Raw genomic sequence first — 1,537 nt, 5'->3', positions numbered from 1 at the left:
ACAAGAACACTGATGAAGCTGAGATAGTAGTACATGATAAACCAACTGAATCAAGGTCACAAACTGGCACTGCTGTCAATACACCAGTTCAGCCTATTGTGCACCAATGGAAGATGGTGACAAGAAAGAATAGAGGGAAACGTGTTATTGTGCCATGTGACGATGAAAATCTAGATCTATGTTTTGATGACAATGAAGCAGATCAAGGAGAAGAAGAGGAGCAGAGAGTGGGCTAACAATGAAGCGGGTGAAAACCCTTATCTTTCATGATGTATGCTTGCTCTTGGAATGTGAGAGGTCTCAATGACCCTCTGAAAATAAAGGAGGTAAAATCTTTTTTAGTTGGTAACAAGTTGAATATTGTTGCTTTAAATGAAACTAGAGTGAAGTTAGCTAATAAAGATAGGATTCGAAAGAAGTTTGGAGGTAGTTGGCAATGGGGGGATAATTATAGTCATAGTTCTAAGGGTAGAATATGGCTTGCATGGAAACATGCCCTGATTCAGGTGAAGATTCTGTTTACTACTGAACAGGTTATTCATGCCTTAATCACTGATAAGAATAGTCAGTATAAAATGTTGTTCACTGCTGTGTATGGTTTACATAATATTGAAGATAGGAAGCCACTATGGACTACTCTTAAGAACATTACACATAATATGGAGTGGATTATAATGGGGGATTTTAACTCGGTGCTAGAATGTGATGATAGACTTAATGGCAATCCAGTGACTAATGCTGAAACTGAAGATTTCAGAAATATGCTGGATAATACTGATTTGATGGTGGTGAAAGGTATAGGGGGTACCTATACTTGGTCTAATAAGAGAGAAGGGGTGGATAGAATATTCAACCGGATTGATAGATGCCTTTGTAATGCCACTTGGTTTACCCAACACACTCATACAGTAGTGGAGATCAAGAACCAATCAGTGTCTGATCATCATCCCCTACTGATTCATTTAAACCAGCAACATCATCAGGGTGGTAGACCATTCAGGTTCTTTAACCATCTTATTGAGCATCCTCACTTTCATGAAATAGTTTTAGAGGCTTGGAGACAAAAGGGAGCTGCTAGCAGTCTTGATGATATATGGCTGAAATTGAAAGATGTTAGCAAAGCTCTCAAAAAGTTACAAATAACTCACTATGCTAATGTGGGTGAGAAGATTGGAGAGTATGTAGAGATCAACTGGACAGAATCCAAACACAAATCAGTAGTGATCATTTCAATGCAGAGTTGCATAGACAGGAGCAACATTGTATTGTTTCTCTTAAAAAATGGCTTCATGTTGAAGAGAGCATATACAAGCAGAAGTCTCGGATTCAGTGGCTCCAAGAAGGTGACTCTAATAGCAAAGTTTTCTTTGCTGCTATGAAGGAAAGACAAGCAAGGAATTCCATTGATGTCTTATACACAAGCACAGGGGAGAAGCTTGATAAAGTTGCTGATATTCAAAAGGAATTGAATCAATTCTATAGCAATTTAATGGGGACTTGTGCTGAAGAGATTCCTGCTATTGATTTGAATATAGTC

The 1,537-nt window shown here is 38.3% G+C and overlaps 1 protein-coding gene across 1 annotated transcript in view; it reads left to right on the top strand.

Moving 5' to 3' along the window:
- Positions 1-269: 269 nt before the first annotated feature.
- LOC104901504 (uncharacterized) overlaps positions 270-1,537 on the top strand; it is a 2,469-nt gene continuing 1,201 nt past the window's right edge. Inside the window, exons 1-2 of the mRNA XM_010689092.1 lie at positions 270-1,161; positions 1,239-1,537. The exon at positions 1,239-1,537 is cut by the window's right edge and continues 109 nt beyond it. Coding sequence (XP_010687394.1) covers positions 270-1,161; positions 1,239-1,537 — 1,191 coding nt within the window. The remainder of the gene's footprint in view (positions 1,162-1,238) is intronic.

This window comes from Beta vulgaris, chromosome 8, assembly GCF_026745355.1.
Source record: "Beta vulgaris subsp. vulgaris cultivar EL10 chromosome 8, EL10.2, whole genome shotgun sequence".
Taxonomy (NCBI): Eukaryota; Viridiplantae; Streptophyta; class Magnoliopsida; order Caryophyllales; family Amaranthaceae; genus Beta; species Beta vulgaris.
The sequence above is the reverse complement of the archived record's forward strand: the minus strand, read 5'-3'. Positions and strand labels throughout refer to the sequence as shown.